This window comes from Herpailurus yagouaroundi, unplaced genomic scaffold (assembly GCF_014898765.1).
Source record: "Herpailurus yagouaroundi ecotype Mexico unplaced genomic scaffold, PumYag 250, whole genome shotgun sequence".
Classification (NCBI taxonomy): Eukaryota; Metazoa; Chordata; class Mammalia; order Carnivora; family Felidae; genus Herpailurus; species Herpailurus yagouaroundi.
Window position 1 is genome coordinate 8,736,746 of NW_024412467.1, and position 23,113 is coordinate 8,759,858.

At 44.6% G+C, this 23,113-nt stretch overlaps 1 protein-coding gene across 1 annotated transcript in view; it reads left to right on the forward strand.

Annotated features, from left to right (window-relative positions):
* Positions 1-23,113, forward strand: part of KIF13A (kinesin family member 13A) — a 270,175-nt gene that overhangs the window by 18,263 nt on the left and 228,799 nt on the right. Inside the window, exons 2-3 of the mRNA XM_040460494.1 lie at positions 21,534-21,672; positions 21,964-22,131. Of these exons, the coding sequence (XP_040316428.1) occupies positions 21,534-21,672; positions 21,964-22,131 (307 nt within the window). The remainder of the gene's footprint in view (positions 1-21,533; positions 21,673-21,963; positions 22,132-23,113) is intronic.

Consider the following 23,113-nt stretch of genomic DNA (forward strand, 5'->3'; position numbering starts at 1 on the left):
TCGAGAGAGCTGCAGTCCAAGATCAGGGACGGCTGTTTCGAGAGAGCGGGCTCACAGCAAGTGACTGACTCACCAGCTGCAGGCCTGGCTACAGACCCTGAGGAACCCAGCAACAGCTCCATTTGACTCTGGTTCTGTCAGACAAAGAAGGACAAGTATCATATCACCTCACTTACATATGGAATCTAAAAAAAGCCAAAGTCCTAGAAACAGAGTCCAGAACCATAGCTGCCAGGGACTGGGATGTTGGGGTTATGGGAAGATGGCCAAAGTGTACAAAGTTCCAGTTAAACATAAATTCTGGAGATCTAATATTCAGCATGATGGCTCTAACAGTACTGTGTCATACACCTGAAAGTTGCTAAAAGAGTGGATTTTAAGTGTTCTCATGACACACAAAAGGTAATTATGTGAGCTGATGGATACGTTAATGACCTTTACTGGGGTCATCATTCTGCAATATGTATGTGTATCAAATCATCACATTGTACACCTTAAACTTGCACAATGTTGTATGTCACTTATATCTCAGTAAACTTGGGGGGAAATTACAAAAGAAAACATCAGGTTTTAGAAGTGCAAGATATTGTAGAAAGCAAAATTGATACATGGGCTAAGAATCTGTGTGCTTGTTGAAAGTCTATATAAGAAGCAGCGAGGACCCCCCCGCCTCCCAACTCGTGGCAGATGGGCAAGTTATACTTTCTCCACCGACCCTAGAAACTTATTCTCTGGACAAATTGAACCAGAATGTCTCTAGACAAGACTATCAGGCACAAGGGAGGGGTCAGAGGAACAGTAAGTGAATATCTTACTGTTGCATAGTGGGGCTCTGTTGTTTCTAGAAAGCTTGCACTCAGGCTCATATTCCTTAGGAAGAAGAGAGGAGGAGGAATCTTCTCTATAAAAAACAGTCCTATGGGTGCCTGACTGGCTCAGTCGGTAGAACATGCAATGGACTATTTACCTTGGCGTTGTGAAGAGAAGAGGAGAGACGAGACGAGACGAGACGAGACGAGACGAGACGAGAAGAGAAGAGACGAGAAGAGAAGGAAAAAAAACAGTCCCAGGAAAAGACTTCCAGAAACTGGCAGTCCCAGTGCTCAATGTTCCAATAGTTCAATGTCCCAGTGAAAAAGCTAGCCTAGCACATGACCACTCTGTTCTGAGACCCACTAGTTGACAATCATCTCATACACATACACTCACACACGAACACTCACACCACTTCCAATCAGCCTTTTACTGCTTCATCTACTATCAAATGGGAATGGGATACACAAGACTGGCCTTGAGCAGCTTATAAAGCATGACGTGCGTCCATTGCACCTACTCCTGCTGTGTTGCTCCCTTTCCTTCTTCTATACCTATGGCCTCACCAGAGTTCCCATTAAAATTCAAGAACGGGGTATAGATTGTTTCACGCTGCATGCTGACACCAGCTGAACAGGAGCGACTGTGGAGGAGAGTGGGGGGAAGGGAAAGGGCATCTCAGGATCTCCAGTCGTTCTTTTTGTCTGAAAGAGAAATTTCCAGAGGGAGAATTCTGTATCTTGCCATGGGTAATAGCTAATGGCATGGCTGTGAGGAAGTCCAAAACAAACACACCGGCGAAATAATCCAAAAGAAACAAACACAATGCAAAGGACAGAAGAAAAAATTTATTTGTGTATGTATTTATGTATTTAGAAAGCACGAGCAGGGGAGAGGGGAAGAGGGGGGGGAGGGAGAGAATCTCAGCCAGGCTCCACCCTCAGCATAGAGCCCAACTCAGGGGCCTGATCCCATGATCCTGGGATCATGACCTGAGCCGATATCAAGAGTGGCACGCTCAACTGACTGAGCAACCAGGCGCCCCAGAAGAAAACCTTCAAAAACAACGCTAGAATTAATATCTTCGAGAACAATAAAGAAAAAAAAACAGAATGCTAAAACATTAGAGAATAATAACAGCAACAATAACGAGATTCTAAGAAAAAAACAAAATTCAAGAAAGAGCTCTTGGGGCGCCTGGGTGGCACAGTCGGTTAAGCGTCCGACTTCAGCCAGGTCACAATCTCGCGGTCCGTGAGTTCGAGCCCCGCGTTGGGCTCTGTGCTGATGGCTCAGAGCCTGGAGCCTGTTTCCGATTCTGTGTCTCCCTCTCTCTCTGCCCCTCCCCCGTTCATGCGCTGTCTCTCTCTGTCCCAAAAATAAATAAACGTTGGGAAAAAAAAAAAAAAAGAAAGAGCTCTTGTAAATAAAAAAATAAATAGGTTAACAAAGGGAAAAAATCTATAGAAATGTTGGATAGTGATGTTGACAGCAATCTCTCAGGACATAGAACAAGGTGGAAAATAGAATGAAGAAAAAAAAAAAAGAAGAATGTTTGGAAATCATTCCAAGAGATCCAAAACCTGGCTAAACTCAGAGAGAATGGAGAAAATTATCAATGAAATAATACAGAAATGTTTCTGAACTGCAAGATAGAGATTTCCAGACTTAAAGGCACTGCAAATTCCCAACAGAATAATGAAGATGATTAAGATGTGATGGTAATGATGAAGGACTAAGCACATCATCATAAATATTCCGAAAACTGTCAGTTAAGGGAGGGTCGAGTTAATTTTAGACAATCATCTTCAAAGACGGTCCTTGCTAAGGATTGAGATGTCGGTGTGCATGTTTTATGCAAATGTTCCCTTCTCTTATCTAAAACTGTTATTTTCTTTCCTTTTGACCTTTGAATTCTCCTCCCCATAAAATAATAAGCCAATATTTTTTTTTTTTTTTTTTTTTGGGTGGCAAGAAATTGCCAAAGATTCAGAGGATTCATTCACAGAGCAGAGTTCTCAAAGCAAAGCTTTGGAGCCCTGCCGTATTTTAGGGTCGACTAAGGCAGAAATGAACATCAGCCTAGTGATGCTTTTAAACACAGAACTCACTTAGAATATGAAGGTGTCTTTCTTTTGAAAGGCTATTTTTTCAAACCCTCTAATGAAAAGGCGAGGGAATATTGCTATCAATTCTTCCTTTCCTCCCCAAGCAAAGAGCATGCCTCTCTGCCTTGAACAGATGGGGCTGTGTGTGATAAATAGCCCAGTGTTTCAGTCCAGCAGAGAACGGCGCTGACATCTTGTCCCCAGCGTTTATAAGCTGGGCTGTCCCTCGGCTTTCATCTCCTTTGACTAGACTGTAGCAGTATTTAAGACTCGGGCAACGAAACGCTGGGGGTTCGTTCCAGCCACCCTCACGTTCCAGCCATTCTTCATGATAAGGATGAGAAGGGTGAACACCTTCTAGGAAAGATTCTGGAGAAGGTGGGAGGGCTGGAGGAGAAAGGGAGAGCAAAGCCCCGACCTGCCTAGTGCTCTCAATATTAATAGCTCAGGCACTGACTGCTCTGGTTAATTACTATTCCCAGAGGATTCAGCTGGGTTTCCATTTACAGAGGCAGCTATAACAGAAGTGCACACACACACGCACACACACACCACTAGTCCTACTCCTCCAGCTGCCTTGTGATTGGCTTTCTGGGAAGCCCTCTCCCTCCCCATCATTACTATAAAGATTGTCAATCATCACTGAATGAGAAAATCACCCGTCTCTTAAGGAACATCAGACACAGTGTTTGCTGTTCTAATGACTTCATCTGCACTGTATGGAGCTTAGAATATGATTAACTTTGTATCAAAGTCCCCTTTGTTTTGTCATGCTTCTGCAGATAAGGGCCGACTGCCCCAGCTGCCTTCCAAAGGGGGAGGGGTAGATTATACGACAGCAAATGTTTGGAAAGAGCACATTCATTTTGGAGCAAAGGGACAAGTTTACATTCCTAAATCTGCAATTTGTTCCTGTGACATTGAATATTCTTCAAGGGCATTATGGGTTGGTGCAAAAATGAATGACATTTGCATGTTCTGCATTGAAATACATTTGGGTGCATTTTCCCTTTCCGTTTCTGACGACTCATTCATTAAAAACTCCATGTAATGAGAACTAGTTTTCAAGAGCTTAATATACATGATCTGAGGCTCCTGGGGTGGCTCAGTCGGTTAAGCATCTAACGTCGGGTCAGGTCATGGTTCCGTGGCTTGTGGTCCCACATCAGTCTCAGCTGACAGTGTGGAGCCTGGAGCCGGCTTCAGATTCTGTGTCTCCCTCCCTCTCTCTGTCCCTCTGTACTTGAGCTCTCTCTCTCTCTCTCAAAAATAAATAAACATTGAAAAATTTAAAAATATATATATACATGATCTCTACACAGTCAATCCTTAACAAATCTTTGAGCCCTACTAACCATCAAATAGACTCTGAGTGCCGGGTTAAAAGAGATCCTTGCCTTCAAGGAGCTTTCCATCTGGTCACATAATGGGCTTCATGAGTGTGGGATCCGAGTTGCATGGGGTGTGAAGGCATACGATTAGTGGGGTAGGGCTGTTTAAGAAAAATAATATATATTTACTATGCCAAATTTTAATTTTATTTTTTATTTTTTTTTAAGTTTATTTATTTTGAGAGAGAGAGAGAGAGAGAGAGAGCAAGAAGGGCAGAGAGAGAGAATCCCAAGCAGGCTCTGTACTGACAGTGCAGATACAGGGCTCGAACTCCCAAGCCATGAGATCAGGACCTGAGCTGAAACCAACTGGGCCACCCAGGGGCTTCCAAATATTTATTTTAAATGAATATAGATATTGCAAAAAATTGCATAATTGTCCTCCAAGAAGGAAATATATGATGCAGCTTTTCCCAAGCTTAGTTCATGTATTTAACAATTATTCCTTGAATGTCTACTATGCACCAGGCACTGTTCTAGATGCTTGGGAACACAGCCGTGAGTGAACAACTTGCCCACAGAGGCTTCTTCCCCCAGAATACCACCCCAGCCCAGTGTTTCATGACTCTGCCATGGGAAAGACCCTGCTGAATATTTTCAAGTCCCTTCCATTTCTGACATTCTGTGAACAACAAGCAGCCATTTTAGCCATCCTAACCTTGGACAGTGTCTTCACCTACAGTCTCATCCCTGCCCAGTTCTTGAGCCTTCATGGTACAAGGCGCCTATTTTTACAAAATGAAGTCCCCATATCCCATTAGATTTTGACCGTCACCCACATTCCCAGTCTCATCTCATGCTGCTCCCTGTGTGTTCCAGCCACACTACAATACCACGTTTCCAAATGACCCATGCTTGTGCCCCTGGGCCTCGGCATATGATGCGAACTCTGTAGAACGTCCTCCTTCACCTTGTGCACTGCGACTCTCTGTTTGTTTTCTTTGGAAGTAAAATTCACGTAATATAAGGGGTGCCTGGGTGGCTCAGTCGGTTGGGTGTCCAACTCTTCATTTCGGCTCAGGTCATGATCTCATGGTTCGTGGGATTGAGCCCCGCATTGAGCTCTGTGCTGACAGTGTGGAGCCTGCTTAGGATTCTCTCCTTCTCTCTGCCTCTCCCCTGCTTGCCCACACTCACTCTCTCTCCCTCTCCCTCTCTCTCTCTCTCTCTGTCTCTTTCTCACTCTCAAAATAAACATTTAAAACTTCACATAACATAGGATTAACTTTAAAATTATACAATTCCGTGGCATTTAATACCTTCACAATGTTGTGCAAACATTACCAGTCACTCTCCTTTTCCCTCTCCCTCCATCCCTGTAACCACCTGTTTTCTGTCTCTATGCTGGATATTTCATATAAATGGAATCATATAACGTGGCCTTTGTGACTGGCTCCTATCACTTAGCACATCCACTCTGTAGCATGTGTTAGTAGTTTATTCCTTTTTGTGGTTGAATACCATTCATTGTAATGATGGGCCACATTTTGTTTAACCATTTGTTAGTTTATAGACATTTGGGTTGTTTACACCTTTTGACTGTTACGAATAATGCTGCTATGTGCATTCACATACAGGTTTTTTTCGTAATGTTTATTTTTGAGAGAGACAGAGTGTGAGCGGGAGAGGGGCAGAGAGAGAGGGAGACACAGAATCCGAAGCAGGCTCCAGGCTCTGAGCTGTTGGCGTAGAGCCCAACGTGGGGTTCGAACTCATGAACCACGAGATCATGACCTTAGCCGAAGTTGGACACTTACCTGACTGAGCCACCCAGGTGCCCCGCATTCACATATAGGTTTTTGTGTCGATACACATTTTTAATTCTGTTGGGTGTATACCTAGTGGTAGAACTGATGGAACTATGGTGATTCTGTTTAACTTTTTGAGGACTTGCCAAACTCCTTTCCACGGTGGCTACACCATTTTGCATTGCCAGCAGCAGCATACGAAGGCTCCAACTTCTCTGTATTCATTTTTTAACATTTAGCTGCAACTTCATCTTCATTGTAAAGTTTTTGATTCCTTGAGCACTCTGTATTTATATTTCTGTCTCCCACAACAGAGATCTCCTTAAGTTAAGACAATGACTTCCTCATCTTTATGTTCCCGGGACTGAGCCTGGAGTCTGACCCTCAGTCAAAAGATATATAAGGAATAAACGAATGGGCTGCCCGGCTGACTCAATTGGTAGAGCATGCGACTCTTGATCTTAGGGTGAGTTCGAGCCTCACGTTGGGGGTTGAGTATACTTAAAAAAAATAAATTAAAATCTTCTCCTTTATGGTATTACCTTAAAAAAGAAAAGAAAGAAATGCACGAAGTGGCAGATCACAATGCCTGAAATTAGTTTTCCAACGTTTGACCATTGTCTTGTATGGGGCGATGCCTGGGTACCCTCTTCCTTGGGACCTGATACCTCTCCCTGATCCCAGCCTTTGTTATCCAGTTTGAAAACCCAAGGTTTTGTTTGTTTGTTTGTTTGGTTGGTTGGTTGGTTGGCCATAGCCTCCTAATTAATTCTTCAGTTTCCTTTTGAGACTGAAGCCTGCCTGAACTCCAGTCCCCTCTTCTGATTCCTGAAACCTTCACAAATTTATCCAGCCACCACCATCCACTCTGGAGAGGTGCCCAACCTGAAACCTTTCAGTCACTGTCTGGGATCCTCCACCAAAGCACCTGGGCCACCAGGCAAGCAGACCTGTCCCTTATCAAAACCCCCCGTCACAATGGTCACACTGGCTCAAACGTATTCTCCCATCACCAGATTTAGACATCCCACTGCACTGAACTGAAACACCCAGACCTTTGAGAATACCCCCTGCAGGGCCACTAGGTACGCTTCCTTTTCCCAAGAAGCAAACCTTAGAAACTACTTGGCTGCCTTGTCTTCCCTCCGTCCCATATGGCCACCCTTCCTTCTTCCTTCTCCCTTGCCTCCTATTCTACCTGTGCTTCCTCTACTCCTTCTGTCTCCCTCTTTCCCTCCCTTCTCCCTCTTCACCTCCTCACCCTGCACGGCCCTTTGTATACTTTATGCTCTTGTTGCCAAAGTTGTAACACCCCCTAGATTGTGTCATCCTCTGCCACTAATAAGGTCAAGTCTTGATGATGATGAGAGGCATCACCCGTTTCCTCCTTGCATGTACCATCTCTAATCCCTCCCTGAGGCTGAGAAAGCACATGTAACTTGCCAAAGGCCATGTGGTTAAGACAGTGGATCTGGGATTTCAACCCAAGTCTGTCTGTATCCAAAATCCATCGTTGTTATACTCAACTGTCCTGATTCTCCTGTAAGGGTTCTTTTGCTATTAAAACCATAGCTTTCTCCCAGGCCCAACGTGAAGCCAATCTTTCTCAAAGAGAATCTGCCAACAAGACTAATGCCTCCCATGTGACATTCTTACCCTCAGAGCCTCCCGAGTTAAGACAGAACAGCCCTCTTTAAGCTCTTCGCCGGTCCTGTGTGCTGTTCCTTCTTCAGTCTTGCTAGCATGAGCTGAAGTCTTGCTCATTTGCTCACCAGCACTTTATTATAATCTTCTCTATAAGTGATAGCAGCACGTAAGGAATTACTTTCTAAATGTATGTCTTCTATGCTGCTTACACTAGTACTTTTGCAAACCTGTATTGTGTCTTGGGGGTGGATTATTTGGCTACCCTAGCAGAAGTCATGAAAGTATTTATATTTCTTTCTTTACTTGTACCATTCCTGGGAATTGATCACAAGGGGAAAAGCCACATGTCGTGACATTTATATTGGCATTAACAGCACATTTAAAAGTCAAAGACCCAAAGAAACGTAGGTGTTTAGCAGTTGGGGATGGTCGTGTAAATGATATCTGAGTGATGGGATATTAGGTAGCTATTAAAAATAATAAATATGAGGGGTGCCTGGGTGACTCAGTCAGTTAAGTGTTTGACTCTTGATTTTGGCTCAGGTCATGATCTTATGGTTTGTGAGATTGGGCCCCACATCTCTCTCAAATAAATAAACATTTTAAAAAGTAATAAATATGAATAAACATGTCATAACACTGAAACAGGTGAAAAAAGTAGAACCCAATTCTATATCCAACTATGCGAAAGCTACATTCACATATCAATACAGATTGGAATGGATTTTGCGATGTGAGGATGGGTGGAGATTTCCTGTTTTTTTAATTACAATTTCTTTGCAACATTTAAACAATGATGAACTGGTAAATTGCTGAAGTTCTGGGGCAGTTCTAAGGGTACTGGTCTTTTCATTAATACCCGAGTTCATCTATACGTGGCAATGACTCTTCACCATCCACTCCAGTGAGGAGTGCCAGCCTTGGGCATCAAGCCCTGAGTGCTGGCTTGCTCAACAAACCTTGTATCGAGAGTAACCTACTAGACAACTTAGTTTGGGATAAGTACATCCCATTGATGAGGAGCATGAAGGGCCAAGGGAAAAAGGAAATGGGGTTGAGTCGCATGTCATTTCAGCTGGAGTACCAAGCTGGGATGGTCTCTTGAAATGGACAGGAACCTTTGAGGCAAGCCTGGTAAAAATAAGTGAGGCAGCCTGGTAGAAATTCAGTCTCTCCCTAAACAAATTGGCGATTGTATCATTTTCTCCTGCCTACATTCTTTCTAAGACCAACTCCACCCATGTGTTGCTCATATGCAGCCTCCTCTGCACAGTGAACGAGGTAAGAACTTTTAATGATGAGAGATTTAATGTCTATAACTGACACATTGGGATCCAGATAATAAATGTTAATCAGAGCTGTTAAGTAGACTGTTTGAAAATTCTTTTTCACACAAACACCTCGTCAGCAAGGAAGTGGACATGACCGATCTAGCCCTAAGGACACTGAAAGGGAGGACTCACCTGCAGAAGTCATCTCAGAGACATTCCACAAGGATTATGCATCCTGCACGCCACGATGTGAAAAGGGTTGGTCAGGCTGCAAGTCCACAGCTCTTTTGCGAAGCATTTCACGCTTGGAAATGAATAACGTTACCCTGGAACTCTGGAAAGGATTGATTGTTGAGCTTTAACCTTCAGATCACACTTGGTTTCTCCAGAATATCAGAATCTCTAAAGATGGAAAGAGGAAGAAGGTTTGCAGTTACAGCGTAGCATTAGGAATCCTGGATTTTAGAAAAGGCAGGAGGGATGGATATTTGACTAACTTGAAGGGTGTGTCTATTGGTCATTGGGAGGATCAAGATGATGCATTACTACTACTTTCCCTATGAGCAAAAGGGTGATCCCAGCCCCCAGGAGCCCCTCTGTACCTTGTGTACACCCCTCATGAAGCTCAGGTGGAAAATGTGTCTTTGTTATATTAGGCACGAATTATTCTTAAGATGAATATTCCACTCATCTTTGCCATGTGAGCTCTAAAGGCTGAAAGTCCCAATGTACTGTTGTATGGATTAATGATCTTGAATTGCATCTCTGTGATTAAGAGGCAGGATGCTGTGCTCAACTGAGAGAAAGGGCTGTTCCTAATGCATGGAGAATGAAGCAGGTGGCCAAGAGCCAAAGGCCCAACATCCAAGTGCAGTTACATTGGGTATGTAGGGAAAGCACCAATAAATACATTTCATGGATATGTGAGAATAAGAAGCTTATATCCATGCAGCTTCTTCCAACAATACGATGTCAAATTTGGATTCAACGTGCAAGGGTTTTAGTAGGGACAATGCCTGTGTGAGCGGAAATCAGGAGAAGTCCGGGTAAGGCTGGGAGAACCGTCAGACCACCAAACACGTGGAAGGTGAGTAGACGTGTCCTTCACTGCCGTGCAAAGGCAGACTCAACAAGGCCACTGGATAGTCTGGAAGCTGAAGTCCAGCTCTAGAGTCTTCCCTACGTGCCAGAACAGCCTGCCTTCCCTCAGGCACCAGCTGGGAGCAGTCCTTGGGGGGCATCATCTCAGCATACATGCTTCAATAGACTTCAGAGCACTGTAGTAGGGGTCCTTGGTCAGTGACACTCCCCAAAGCTGGAGGTCTATAACACACAGAATCAGGGCTGTCTCAAAACTGCCTACAAACCAAAACTCCACTAGCACTGAGAAAAAAAGCATGATTTGTGGTAGGGATATAGATTAAGTGTATATAGGCCACTGAGGAAACAACAGAATAAAACCAGACCCATGCTTTGGGAGAAAGATGATGATCAGAGAAATGGTAGGACCAATTTCTTCCCTAACTATGAGCAGAGTCCACTAACATGCTAACTGGACCCACAAAAACAAACAAAACTGACACTCTTTTGCTACAGAAAAGTCAAGATTCATTAACTAATACTGACAATAGTTATGGTTTGGACTTTAGCCAATGTAGTTTTGGAATATATTCCCCAAAGAACAATTCATCTGTTCAATATATTGCTCTGGAAGCAGTTTGAATAAATTTATGTTAGAGTCTTGGATATCTGCCTGTTTATTTTTTATAATACCAGACTAATATAATATGGGCCAAAGCTTCTCTCTAAGACAGATTAGTAGAATCAAATGAAACAGCAAAGAGCCAAGTGCAAATAGAGGCTTACTATTTGATAAAGGTGGCATTTCTAATTAGCAGAAAAAGATTGTTTGATAAACTGAGTTGGAACGACTGGAAGCCATCTGGAAAAAAATAAATTCGAATTCTTACTTCATATGTTATCCAACAAATTCAGGAAGGATTTTTTTTTTTTTTTTTAGGAAGGATTAATGTTTTAAATGTCAAAAATAAAATAAATGTAGGTGCTCCTGCTTGGCTCAGTGATGGAGCATGCAACTCTTGGGTTGTGAGTTCGAGCCCCACACTGGGCATAGAGATTACTTAAAAATGACATCTTAATAAAAGAAAAGTCCTGGTAAGAGAATTTTTAAATCCTCTCTCAATGACAAAGAACTTTCAAAATGTGAAAGAAAAAAACAAAACAAAACACCCAGATTTCATGAGTGAAAACTATGAATGAGATGAGTGAGTAGATGAGATACTATCATGGTTTCAAAAAACTTTACCTTCCAGGGGCGCCTGGGTGGCTCAGTTGGTTAAGCATCCGACTTCGGCTCAGGTCACGATCTCACAGTGTGTGGGTTTGAGCCCTGCGTCGGGTTCTGTGCTGACAGCTTGGAGCCTGGAGCCTGCTTCGGATTCTGTGTCCCTCTCTCTCTGACCCTCCCCCGTTCATGCTCTGTCTCTCTCTGTCTCAAAAATAAATAAACATTAAAAAAAATTAAAACAAAAAAAGAAAACTTTACCTTCCAAACACCCTTTCTAAGGAAGCTACTAAAGAATATGTTGGGGCACCTGGGTGGTTCAGTTGGTTGAGTGCTGACTTCGGCTCAGGTCACGATCTCCCGGTTCTTGAGTTCAAGCCCCACGTCGGGCTCTATGCTGACAGCTCAGAGCCTGGAGCCTTTGTCTCCCTGTCTCTCTGCCCCTCCCCCACTCGTGGTTTGTGTCTCCTCTCTCAAAAAATAAATTAAAAAATTAAAAAAGGGGCACCCGGCTGGCTTAGTCAGTTAAGTGCCCGACATCAGCTCAGGTCATGACCTCACGGTTCGTGAGTTTCAGCCCCATGTCAGGCTCTGTGCTGACAGCTCACAGCTCGGAGACTGGATCCTGCTTCAGATTCTGTCTCTGTCTCTGTGCCTCTCCCCTGCTCTGGTTCCGTCTCTCTCTCTCTCTCAAATATAAATAAACATTAAAAAATTTTTTTTTAATTAAAAAAAAGAAAAATGGGCAAAGGAGATGAAGAGATATCTCATGAAAAAAATGTATAAATGGTTCTTAAATATATAAACATGACCTTCACCTTCACCTTCACCTTCACACATAATCAGAAAAATTTAAGTCAAAATGATACTAAAAAGTGAAAAAATGGAGTCTTCTGAGTTGCTGGTTTGTTTGTGTTTATTTCACCTATCGTACTATTAAAGATGGAACCACATGCTATGTTATCTCGGGGTCTCTGAGAAGCAGGCACCAAGAGGAGATTAAACATGCAACAGATGAATTGGGGGACAGTCCTGGGAAGAAAAAAGGGGAAGGAAGCCGGAGGAGGTGGAGAGAATCTTAGTACCAGGCTGGGACCAGGCTGCCGACCTGACCCCCACGAAGGGGAGAGGGAAGGAAGGAGGGAGGGCTGGAGAGGGTGAGTCTCAGGCTGCAGCACGGTTGTAAGGGGGGCTGGCCGGGGGGAGGGAGAGCCCCTGAGCTGAGGAATCCCACACCTGCAGGAACAGGTCTTCCTTTGCACTCAGCCCCTGGCTGGGAGCAGCCTGTCAGAAGTCTGGCCCCAGTGCTTTCGCAGTGGTGGATGCTGAGCACAGCACTAATGACAGTTTCTGCAGCAAGAAGTCTGAGTGGTGCATTTTCCAGGCCACCGTGCATGCTCTGTTAGCAAAGGTAGAGGGAAACAGGCATCCTCCTACACTGTGGATGGCAGTGAACTTGGAATAACCTCCACGGAAGGTAGCACCTCTCAAAATGTTAAATGTACAAGCCATTTGAGCCAGCAGCCCCACTCCTACAAAATTTTTCCTAGAGACGTATGTCTATTCAACGGCAGTCACTGAGGCATTATTTGTCATAGCAAAAGATTGGTGACAACCTAAGGCACTAGTTAAATAAATTCTAAGATATTGTACAGTGGTAAACAAAGAAGGAAGGTCTTTGTGCGCTGACATAGAGTGATGTTTAAGATGCCTTATGAAGTGACAAAGGCAAGGTGAAGAGCAGAGCAAGCAATGCACTACAATTGAGGTCAACATTTTTATTCTAGTAGGCTCCATCCACACCCCGCCCAACGTTGGGCTTGAACTCAGGACCCTGAGATTAAGGCCTGAGCCGAAATCAAGAGTCAGACGCTTAACCAACTGAGCCACCCAGGCTCCCCGAGGTTAAAACTTTTAAAGGGGGGATTACACATGTACAAATTTATTTGTATATGCAGAGCATGTCTCTGGAAGAGAGCATAAGAAACAGGCAACATTTCTTGTCCTGAAGACAGGAACTTGGATCTCAGGAGACAGAAATTTTGAGTCATGTGAATTCAAAAAATAAATGCAAATTTCAATTAAAATTTTGTTAATGTTTTTTTTTTTTTTTTTTACTTTTGAGAGAGAGAGAGAGAGAGAGAGAGAGAGCAGGGGAAGGGCAGAGAGATGGGGGAAAGGATCTGAAGCAGGCTCTGTGCTGACAGCAGCAAGCCTGATGAGGGGCTCGAACTCATGAACCTTGAGATCATGACCTGAGCAGAAGTTGGACACTCAACTGACTGAGCCACCCAGGCACCCCTCAAAAAATAAATAAAATTTCAAAAGAATTCGAGTCTTTCTGACTTGATATGTGCTATCGCTCTCCTAAATAAGTGAAAAGTGGATAGATACTGTGCTTGTAAGGGATATTTACTCAATGTTAATTACCTTGGGTTAAGCCTCCCAGCTACTGACACGAATATGCTCCCCTCACAAAAAGTTTAAATATTTAAAATGAATAAATCAATATAATAAAACTAACAGAAGCATGTTTGATCCATCAACCTTGACAAACACGCCTTCACAAAGGTCTGCCATGTTCAAAATTGGGATTCTTGGTTTCTTTAGGATTTCAGTCAGGAATGTAATAATGGGTGAAGGTTGGCCTGTGGCCTTCCCTTTTCTCTTGCCACCTCCCACCCTGTCCTGAATCCTGAGTGGCCTCCACACACATGTGTGGACCAGCCTGCCTGTTCAAACTCAATTCACACCTCCAGGAATGCTCTTGGTCATGTCTCAGGGCAGCACGGGTGGCCCAAAGAAAGATGGAACTAGGAAAGGGGTCCCTGTAGATCATGAAGTAGCACTGAGGCCATTTGGGAATTTCGGGGTGTAAGATGCCCTAGAGTAGTCAAAAACAGGGATGATGGATTTTTTTTTAATGCTTATTTATTTTTGAGACAGAGAGAGAGAAAGAAGAGAGAGCAGGGGAGAGGCAAAAGGAGAGGGAGACAGAGAATCCCAAGCTGTCAGCTCAGAGCCTGCTGCGGGGCTAGAACTCACAAGTCGTGAGATCATGACCTGAGCCGAAACCAAGAGTCCAACACCAGCCAGGCGCCCCAAGGGATGAAAAGTTTTTTAATGTATCAAGGTGACCAGGCTGAATTCAATTTCCCAGAATCCCTTTCCTGTGGTTTTTGAGGGAGATTTAGTGTAGGGAAGGAAACAGTGGCCTCGTTGTTAAGTATCCCCCACGGTTGCTAATCTTCTAGTTCACCTCATGCCCATGAGGCAGCATCCTGAGAGCTCCCCCGGCCCCTGCCCCTGCTGCTCCTCCTTCAGACTCTCTGAACTTTAGTTCAGGTGAGTGTGTTTTAGCTCTGTGACAAGGGACCCTGGCTCCTGCAGGACACCCGTACCCATAGGTCAGAGCCAACACAGGTTTCCGTGTGTCCTCACGGGTTCCAGCTCATGCTGTGGATTCTGGCTGCCTCTTGATCGTCCCCCTTTACGTCCATCTTCCCTTATTGACTGAGTGTCCTGTGGACTCCAAGCTGTGACACCAGACAGAGGTGCTTAGTCACTCCCACAACTGTGCAGAGGCAAATCCCCATGAAGAATCTCCCTCCCTCCACTGCTCCCCGCCTCTATATATGTACGTGTGTGTGCATGTCTGTGTGTGTGCATGTCTGTGTGTGGGGGGGGGGCACATACGTCCCCTAGTGATTCTGCTTACCAGATTGAAACCTAATTCAAAGGTGTGGGCTCTTGGTAAGTACATCGCCTTGGCCTTGTGGACCCCTTGCCCTATGGGACAGGCATGGCTGAAGCAGGGCAATCCTTTAACATCTGGCACTCAGGTTGGGGTCTCAGGTGCCCAGGAGTAAGGGGACTGCTGAACCCAGGGCAAGAGGAGAGAAGGTACCTGGAAGAAGGTAGGGTGGTCAGGGGAGGCCTTTGAGCTGTCACATGACGGTTCAAAGAATCTTCCAGAAGGAGGCTAGGATAAAACTCTGCATCCAGAAAGCCTGGTGTGTCCTGGGACAGCTGGAAGGCCAGTGTGGCTGAGCTTAGGGCTCGGAGGTAAGGCTGGAGGCAGGCAGCATCCAGACATGATGGTGCCATGGGCTCTGCCAAGGAGGTTAGACTAATTCCAGGTGTGAGCGGAAGCTACTGGGAGGCTTTTTTTTTTTTTTAATTTTTTTAATTTTTTTTTTTAACGTTTATTGATTTCTGAGACAGAGACAGAGCATGAACAGGGGAGGGTCAGAGAGAGGGAGACACAGAATCTGAAACCGGCTCCAGGCTCTGAGCTGTCAGCACAAAACCCGATGCGGGGCTCAAACTCACGGACCGTGAGATCGTGACCTGAGCTGAAGTCGGCTGCTTAACCGACTGAGCCACCCAGGCGCCCCGCTACTGGGAGGTTTTGAATATAGGAATGACACAATCGAAGAAAAGTTTTAGAAACACTGCTCTAACTGCTCTGCGGATATTGGACAGAAGAGTAAAGCGTATGCCAGGCCTCTTGTATGTGCACCCACACCCACCCTCCAGGAGCCCCCCTCCTGCTCTGCCTCAGCTGGGCTCTCTTCCCTTCTCATTCCAGCTGGGTCAACCCGTGGGAGGCGTATGTCCCTCAGGGAGGCAGTATTTCTCCTGTCACTTTCCCTGGGGGAAGGGGAGTCGCCGTTGGCTGCATGCTTCTGTGTAGCGAGATCTCCACTGGTTCTGGTTTTTTTTTTTTTAATTTACACCCAAGTTAGTTAGCATGTAGCGCGACAATGATTTCAGGGGTAGGGTCCAGTCATTCACCCCCCACAATTAACACCCAGCGCTCATCCCAACAAGTGTCCTCCTCACTGCCCCTTGTCCATCTAGCCCATCCCCCACCCACAGCCTCTCCAGCAACCCTCTGTTTGTTCTCTATATTTAAAAGTCTCTTATGTTTTGTCCCCCTCCCTGTTTTTATATTATTTTTGCTTCTCTTCCCTTATGTTCATCTGTTTTGTATCCTAAATTCCACATATGTGTGAAGTCATACATTTGTCTTTCTCTGAAAGACATAATACCCTCTAGTTCCATCCAAGTTGTTGCAAATGGCAAGATTTCATTCTTGATTGCCGAGTAATACTCCATTGCAGATATATACCACATCTTCTTTATCCATTCACCTGTTGATGGACATTTGGGCTCTTTCCATACTTTGGCTATTGTCTATAGGGCTGCTATAAACATTGGGGTGCATCTGACCCTTTAAACAGCTCACCTGTATCCCTTGAGTAAATGCCTAGTAGTGCAATTGCTGGGTCGTAGGGTAGTTCTATTTTTAATTTTCTGAGGAACCTCCATACTGTTTTCCAGAGTGGCTGCACCAGCTTGCATTCCCACCAGGAGTACAAAAGTGTTCCTATTTCTCCGCATCCTCGCCAACATCTGTTGTTGTCTGAGTTGTTCATTTTAGCCATTCTGATTGGTTCCACTCGTTCTAACCCAGGTTACTATTCTGTCCCTAGGTCCCCCTCACCCTGTTCAAGGTTCCCAAACTCTCCTCAACTTATCCTAATTTAAGGGGACCCTCTGTTTTATCTTTGTATTCTGACTGATACAGAATTACAGCACAGTCCCCTCTATTTTATTCAGAACGCTCCCCATCATTCAATGACTAAGGCTCTATGCCTCATTTCTTCTCTCCTTAGAGTGAGCTCTGTCCTAGGATGCTCTTCAAATCCACGGCCTCCAGGTTGGTCCTCATAGGCTTCAGAAAACAGTCTAGATGTGCCTGCACCCCGCAGTGGGCAGAATAAGGCTGTGATGTAAGCTGAAATCCCACTACTGGTAAGTATGTGAAGTCCTGCTGAGGTAAGTCTGGTCATGGGGAAGCATTCTCCACCAGTAGCAACCTCAGGGGCAATGGGAAGCCACGTGGTAATACACAGTGCTGTATGAGATCCTAGTGTTACCATGTCAGATGCAAACGAATCAATGTGGTCCACGCGGTAATACACAGTGTCGTATGAGATCCTCCTGTTACCACGTCAGACACAAATGGAATAACCTTGTTTCTCTTTGGTGGGGCTCAGGAAATTTGGTTTTACTTTTCCACTAATGTAAACAAACCTGTAAATTTAACTCACATGTTTAAAAAAAAAATCAATCAACACTAAAAATATTAACACTATAGTTAATTTACATGGACAAGAACAATTTTTGTTAGAAATTATCAAAGCTATACTAAAGAAAACCCCTCTGACTTTTCTTTTTTTCAATCTAAAAGTGCATTTTGGGATTAATGTAAATAAAGCATATTTTATATTATTTTAACCTTCTGATCTCTTTATTCTGGTCAGGCTCCTGTGTTCAATACCATCATTGTGTCTGATCATGAATTATTGACAAAGTTCATTAAAAAACTAAATTTGCTTTGCACGATGACAAATGACCTATTTCAGGTTCATTATCACTTCCATTTACAAAACGCTTCCCTCCACTTCTTTTGTGAGAAATCAACTATTTATAGTATTAGAGCCTCTCTTTAAAGTTTTTATTTGTATCTATTTTATTTTCAAACATTCCAAATCAAGAGAATATTATAATAACCCCCAATGTAATGCCACCTGTTTAATAATTGACATTTAGCCACATTTGTACCATCTGTTATACATATTTGATAAATATTTAAAACAAGTCCCAGACATCATGATACTTCTACTTTTTTTTTAAAATTTTTAATGTTTTATTTATTTTTGAGACAGAGAGAGACAGAGCGTGAGCAGGGGAGGGGCAGAGAGAGGGGGAGACACAGAATCGGAAACAGGCTCCAGGCTCTGAGCCATCAGCCCAGAGCCTGACGCGGGGCTTGAACTCACGGACCGCGAGATCGTGACCTGAGCTGAAGTCGGACGCTTAACCGGCTGAGCCACCCAGGCGCCCCTACATCTACTTTTTTTTGATGTTTATTTATTTTATTTGAGACAGAAAGAGAGAGAGAGAGAGAGAGAGAGGGAGAATGTGAGTGGGGGAGGGGCAGAGAGAGAGGAAGACAGAGGATCTGAGGTTGGGCTCCGTGCTGACAGTAGTGAGCCTGATGTGGGGCTCAAACCCACCACCTGTGAGATTATGACCTGAGCTGAAGTTGGACACAACCAACTGAGCCACCCAGGCGCCCCTTCAGTGTACATCGTCTCAAAAGTGACATTTCAGGGTGCCTGGGCGGCTCAGTTGGTTAAGCCTCTGACTCTTAACTTCAGCTCAGGTCGTGATCCCAGGGTCATGAGATCGAGCCCTGCACTGTCAGCACAGAGCCAGTTTGGGATTCTCTCTCTTCCTCTGCCCTCCCTTTGTCTCTTCCTCTCAAAATAAATAAATAAACATTTTTTAAAAATGACATTTAGGGGGCACCTGGGTGGCTCAGTTGGTTGAGCATCTGACTTTGGTTCAGGTCATGATATCATGGTTTATGAGTTCAAGCCCCGTGTCGGGCTCTGTGCTGACAGCTCGGAGCCTGGAGCCTGCTTCGGATTCTGTGTGTGTGTCTCTCTCTCTGCCCCTACCCCGCTTGCACTCTCTCAAAAATAAATAAAACATTAAAAGAAAAAAATGACATTTAATTACATAACCAGAATCCTATTATTGCTTCACAAAAGTAATAATAATTCTGTAATTATCATCAAATACCCAATCCATATTGAAATTTTTCTGATGCGCCCCCAAATACCTGTCTCTGGTCAGTTTGTGTGAATGGGTATCTGGCACTCCACATGCTGCGTTTGGTTAAGTTTTGAACTGGAAGCTCTTACAGGAAAATGTATTGTTCCTCCTGTCAAGTATGCGAGGATATTTGACCTTTTATAATAATGATTTCATAGACTGTGGAGGCAGTTCATACAGATGCAGCTAAAGCCTTTTTAAGGCCAATGGATGCTTGAACTTGGTTTATCTTGTTTGGAGAAAGCATTCACAGGGCCAGAGGGGTTCTCGATGGTCTTACAAATGCTGCCTTACAATCCTATTTTTGGAAACACATTTGTCCGCTGACACTGTGGACAGGATTTCCTCCACAAAAACATGGGATTTTCTTGTTTAAAAAGGGACACTCGGGGCGCCTGGGTGGCGCAGTCGGTTAAGCGTCCGACTTCAGCCAGGTCACGATCTCGCGGTCCGTGAGTTCGAGCCCCGCGTCAGGCTCTGGGCAGATGGCTCAGAGCCTGGAGCCTGTTTCCGATTCTGTGTCTCCCTCTCTCTCTGCCCCTCCCCCGTTCATGCTCTGTCTCTCTCTGTCCCAAAAATAAATAAGGATCTCCACTCATCACTCCATGTTTTCCAGACTATTTCTTTATGTTTCATAGACTGTGCTTCCTTCACACACCCCCTCCCCGGCACGTCCCCTCCCCTGAAAACCAACACGTGCACAATGTGCAGAAGGTATGGAACAGCCCCGACTTGGTCCCCTCCATGCGTGTTCTAGGAGCTCCTGGTTCCTACTTAGGCTGCTTCCTGTGGTTGCTTAGACGTGGGTCACATCTAGAAGAGAAATGGCAGGCAGGATCATAGGGACAGGAATCTGACTGAATGACCTCACACTTAAAAGTGATACAGAGGGAGCACCTGGCTGGCTCACTCGGAAGAGCGTGTGGCTCTTGATCTCAGGGTCGTGAGTTCGAGCCCCACATTGGGTGTGGCGATTACTTAAATACCTAAACTTTAGAAAAGTGACATAGGGGAAAAAATCAGCAAATATTTTTCTGCCAAATGAAAAAAAAACCCTCTTCTGGGAGAAATTGCAACAGCAGAATAAGCATGATGAGATGGAGAAGTTCACTACCAATCCCACCACACCCAAGACCACAAAATTTTAGGTTCCATCCACAGCCTCCCTCCCTCCTCAGTGCCTTTGACTCCCTGACCCCCTACTTCATGATCCCAGTCTTCCTCTCCCTCCTCCACTCTGCTGGCCACCCATTCCCCCCTGCATACCCATGTCTTCTGCCCAGTTGACTCAGCCATTTCTTCAGTCTGTGAACACTTGTGGTTCCTTGTCTCTATCAGTGGTCCCTCCCCTCCAACACACACACACACACACACACACACACTCCGACTTTAACTGGACCCGAGTTTGCTTACAAGACAAGCGATTGCTTGCTGCTCTGTGTGCTTAGCCAGTCCTGGGAGGCAGAACAAGAGGGCCATGCACAAAGGTGTCAAGGTGGCCATTTTTCATGACGCATACAAAGCTCATCTAGAGAGAGAGAAGACTAAATTAAGCACACAGAGACAGATGAAAGTACACAGGGCTGAAAGGAAACAAGGCAGTAATTTGAATTCTTGATTTTCCAGACTCTGGCCACAGCCCTTCATGAGGCCTGTGGTATTTATCTCCCCAAGGAGATGTGTTCTTCTAACACACTCCTCTTTTTGCTTCAGCCAGTTTGAGTTTCTTGCAGCCCAGTGACTCCTGATTAAGACATTCTCTTTCCTTGCTTGGCAAACTACCCCCGAGCCATTAGGCTCCAGCTCAAATGTCTTTTCTAGTGTGAGGCCTCCCTCAGGATGGAAATTACTGTTTCCCCACCAAACTGGTTCACACAACCAGGAAAGCGTGGCCCACCTTGGATGGCGTCTGGCTATTCCTCCCTTACCCTGGAACCCCTTGTTTCTGAGTCCTTATCAGCGATCATGTCGGTTTCTGAGTCCCCAGCAGACATAATGTTTGTTTCTTTTTTTTTAATTAAATTTTTATTATTATTTATTTATTTAGAGAGAGCACAAGCAGAGGAGGGGAAGAGGGAGAGGGAAGGAAAGAATCTCAAGCAAGCTCCATACTCAGCACATTGCCTGATGCGGGGCTTGATCTCGCAACCCTGGGATCATGACCTGAGCTGAAATCAAGAATTGGACACTTAACCAACTGAGCCACCCAGATGCTCCAACAATGTCCGTTTCTGAGTCCCCAGTGAAGTCAATGCTTGTTTCTGAGTCCCTAGCAGAGACAATGTCTGTTTCTGAATCTCCAGCAATTCCCACAAATACTTCATGTGCCAGCTGCTCAGATAAATGAGTGGATTCATTAATAAATGGGCGTGGGGGGGAGGGACTTTCCATTTTCTATCAATGATCTCTCTAGAATCAAAACCAAAGTGCTCTGATTCCCCTATACTTACCCACACAACTTCCAACTTGAAGTCTTTGCAGAGGGTTACATTCCTTGGGAAAGGCCTATGTTTTGTTTTGGGCTTCTCCTCACCTTGTTTTGTTTTGGTTTTGTCTAGTTCCAAACCATTCCCGAGCTCATGTTCGGGAAGGAAGGCTATACAGCAGCCAGGAATGATCCCTCTGCCCTCACATCGCGGGCTGTGGCCAATGTGACTTACCAAGTTACTGTCAACCCATTCCCGGATGCCAGTCTGGGCATGTGCCGTTCCAGAATCAGCCCAGCTCTGACCTCCTGAATCTCTGTGTGAGAGAAGACCAGGAATCACTGTTTAAACAGGCTCCAAAGAACAGTCAGCCAGGTCTGGGACCCTTGGCTAGGTCACTGTGCTTATGAAGGTGAGTTATGGGTCTGTGCATCGAGAGAGATCTCAGGTTGTGTTCCGCTCAGCCACTGGCCCTGCTCAGAAGAGGGCAGGGCAAGAGGACACCCTGATCCAACCTGAAGTAGAGATGAAGGCTTCCATCCAGTACTGTCTTCTACTTCAGGTTCTCCTCAGCAGCTGCCACAGTCCACTCCCAGATCATTTTCACCATCTGATTTCTCTCCGGACCGGACCGACCCTCCAGCATTGCCCCAGGAGCTTCCATCGTTCTCCCGCCTCTGTGTTCCTGCAGTCCTGGAGCTCCACATAGATTGCACTTCCACAGATATGCGTATCAAACCTCTGTCCTTCCCTCCATAACAGCAGCAGCAGTAGTAACAATAACAGTTACCATTGGCTGCGTATTTCTTGTGTATGTGCCAATCACCAAGCCAGGCATTCTGCACACATTATCTCACTTCCTCCTCACAACAGCTCTGTGAAACAGATATTATTGTAGCCACTTTACATGCAAGGGCTCCTGGCTTGAATATCCACAGGAAATACTGCAAGAAAGTTACAGAAGTGGAAAACAGACCGCACTCAGTCGGACACCAAAGTCTACTTTTCCTACGATGCCACAGTGAGCCCAATGTTCTCTGCAAATTCTACCCCCTACATCCTAGGTCACTGCCATGAAGAAAACTGTTTTCTCTGTTATCTCCTACAGTATTCTGTGACTCTTGTGGAAGATACCTTATGCATTAAACTGTAAAACATAATCCTAACAGACTTATTTATAATGCTTATCTTTTGTGCCAGAAAAATACAGATGAGTCAGGACAAATCTTAGGAAAGCCATTCACATACATGTTTCAATGGGTATGTGCATTCAGATCCCAGGGCCACCACACGCCAGACATGTGACCTTGAACAAGTTACCTAAATTTTCTCCTTAGTTTTTACTGATCAGTATAATGACAGATAATGGTAATAATGTAAAAATTATTATTTTTAACAATATAATAGGGTTATTGTGAGCATTAAATAATAGAACTGTGCTTGGTAAGTAGTCAATGTTTAATAGACGTTTGCTACTGTTAATTATTGCAAAATATAAATGTTATTGTAGCAGATGGCTTGGAGCCCTTCCGCTGAGGAAACAACTCACTGTGTTTTCTGTGTACTAACTATCCACTGAATACTTTTGTACCACAAATGTAGGGAAGGTTTTCCCCTCCCCAAGCAATTCTTTAGTTTTCAAGGGATACAGATTGGATGTCTTACAGCTGAACTCAATATTGACACTATGCATTTGGATTTAGTGTCAGATC